Genomic DNA, 2,100 nt, shown 5'->3' on the forward strand with positions numbered 1-2,100 from the left:
TTTTTATGAAGGGAGAGTAGGTAGAGGAAGTGACATCTTCACGTGACGCATGACCAACCTCCTGATGATATGACGTGCTGTACTGTTTACGCGCGCTTAAAGCTTCTTGCTGTCCCATGGGCCCATATTCAGGCCGGCACGCCCCAGTATTTAAATCATGCTGTTTTTTGCTGTAGCTTTTCTGAGTTTTCTCTTTATTTTTATCTCTCTTCTCTTCTTTCTCACGTATAGAAGGCCAGTATGTACTGGAAAGAGAGCTGGAGAGGCCAGAGCACCTGTTGAGCAGCTCTTGGACCCTTCCAACAACCCAAGCATGATTAAATATGAAGTGAAAGATTTGTCGTCTCCGAAACTAGTTGGCTATCTATTTAGGATCCTGTCGTTGAAATTGTTATCTTTACTTGGTAGCTTTGTCATTAGGAACGTTAAGAAGAAGAGCAACCTTGATCTTATGAATGGTGAATACATACCAGAGCCACCAACACTCTTCCCTCCTGTACCTCCTCCATTAAGAAACGAAGCCATTGAGCAGTCCAATGCTAAACTATTGGAAGATATTGCTGGCAGTTATGCTTCGACTAATGGTCGTATATCTTCCTTGGATTATTGGGTTGCCTATAAGTCTGGCAATGTTGAACCAGTGGATGTAGCTAGGGCAGTACTGGAGTCTGTTAGAGTTTCTAATTCCCGTTCACCACCTTTGAGAGCTATCGTTGAAACTGACGATGAGCTCACGATGAAACTGGCTCAAGAATCGACTAGAAGATGGAGAGAGGGGAAGCCCCTATCGTTACTGGACGGCATTCCTTTTGCAGTGAAAGCTCAAATCAAGTTTGAGTCTTATTCTCTGACTGGAGGAGCTACTTTCGAACCGACCTGTTCCCTTGGTCTTAAGGAAGCCAAGGTGGTTAGGAGGCTTGTTGAAGCAGGTGCCATAATGGTCGGTCTTGCGAATATGCAGGAATTTGGTACTGGGGTTTTTGGTTCCAATCCACACAAGGAGTATATGACTGCAAGAAACCCTTATAATGATGAGTGCTATTGTGGGGGGAGCTCCTCTGGATCAGCAGCTGCTGTTGCCTCTGGCCTCTGTCCTATTACAATCGGTGGTGATGCAGGTGGATCAATTCGTACTCCATCCTCTTTTTGTGGCATTACAGGTCTCAAGACGACCTTTGGATCTTTAGATTTAACTGGTTTCCTACCTCAAACCCCCTCTGTTGGTGTGATTGGCCCAATGTGCTCAACATCAGTTGATGCAGCCATTGCAATGAATGTAATGGAGCCCGGAAGGTTTGATTTGAGTGGATTAGCTGATATTAAAGATCTCAGTGGTCTAAGGATTGGGGTTTATAATGAGTATTTCGATGATGCCGATCCTCAAGTTGTTTCGTTATGTAGGGAAGCATTGGATGCTTTGGCTTCCCTTGGTGCTGAGGTTAAGGATATTGTCATACCAGAGCTTGAGGAGCTGAGAGTAGCTCATCTGACAACAGTTGCCACTGAGTTCTTTACTAATTACGCTGTTGATATTGATAAAAGAGTTGAAGAGATGAATTCTGAGACCATTATGCTATTTAGTGTCGGTAAGAGTGTCTCTGCTAAAGAATACATCAATGCACAGAAGCAGCGAACTCGATCAATTTCAATCATAAAATCTCTTTTTGAAGAGGTTGATCTTATTGCTACACCTGCAACTGGATCTGTGGCTCCAGCTATACCTCCTGGGGCTGAGAAGTACGGGTATGGGAATATGGAATTAACTGGTAAAATTATTAAATATGCTTCTCTTGCTAATTTCACCGGGATACCAGGAATAAGTATACCAGTTGGTCTCACTAGTGGGGAAGGAGGTGGCCTGCCTGTTGGATTCTTGCTACAGAGCCATTGGAATAATGAAGGATTGCTGCTACGTGTTGGCTCTGCACTAGAGGAACTCATTCCAATGGAGAAGCCACCAATTTACTACAACATTATTGAAGAGGCTATGCAAATAGAGTAAATAATACCTACAGGTATTATTTATTATTTACTCTTGCTATTAGTAATAGTAATTGATAAATTGATTTTCATTAGTTTTTCTTTTTTACTTAATTTGTG

The 2,100-nt window shown here is 42.7% G+C and overlaps 1 protein-coding gene across 1 annotated transcript; it reads left to right on the forward strand.

The window, feature by feature from the left end:
* Positions 1–134: 134 nt before the first annotated feature.
* Positions 135–2,058, forward strand: LOC100640898 (fatty acid amide hydrolase-like). Its single transcript, XM_020006297.1, has one exon. It carries the CDS (start codon positions 158–160, stop codon positions 2,000–2,002), a length of 1,845 nt encoding a protein of 614 aa, XP_019861856.1. The 5' UTR covers positions 135–157; the 3' UTR covers positions 2,003–2,058.
* The last annotated feature ends 42 nt before the right edge of the window (positions 2,059–2,100 follow it).

This window comes from Amphimedon queenslandica, unplaced genomic scaffold (assembly GCF_000090795.2).
Source record: "Amphimedon queenslandica unplaced genomic scaffold, v1.1 AMPQUscaffold_10135, whole genome shotgun sequence".
Classification (NCBI taxonomy): Eukaryota; Metazoa; Porifera; class Demospongiae; order Haplosclerida; family Niphatidae; genus Amphimedon; species Amphimedon queenslandica.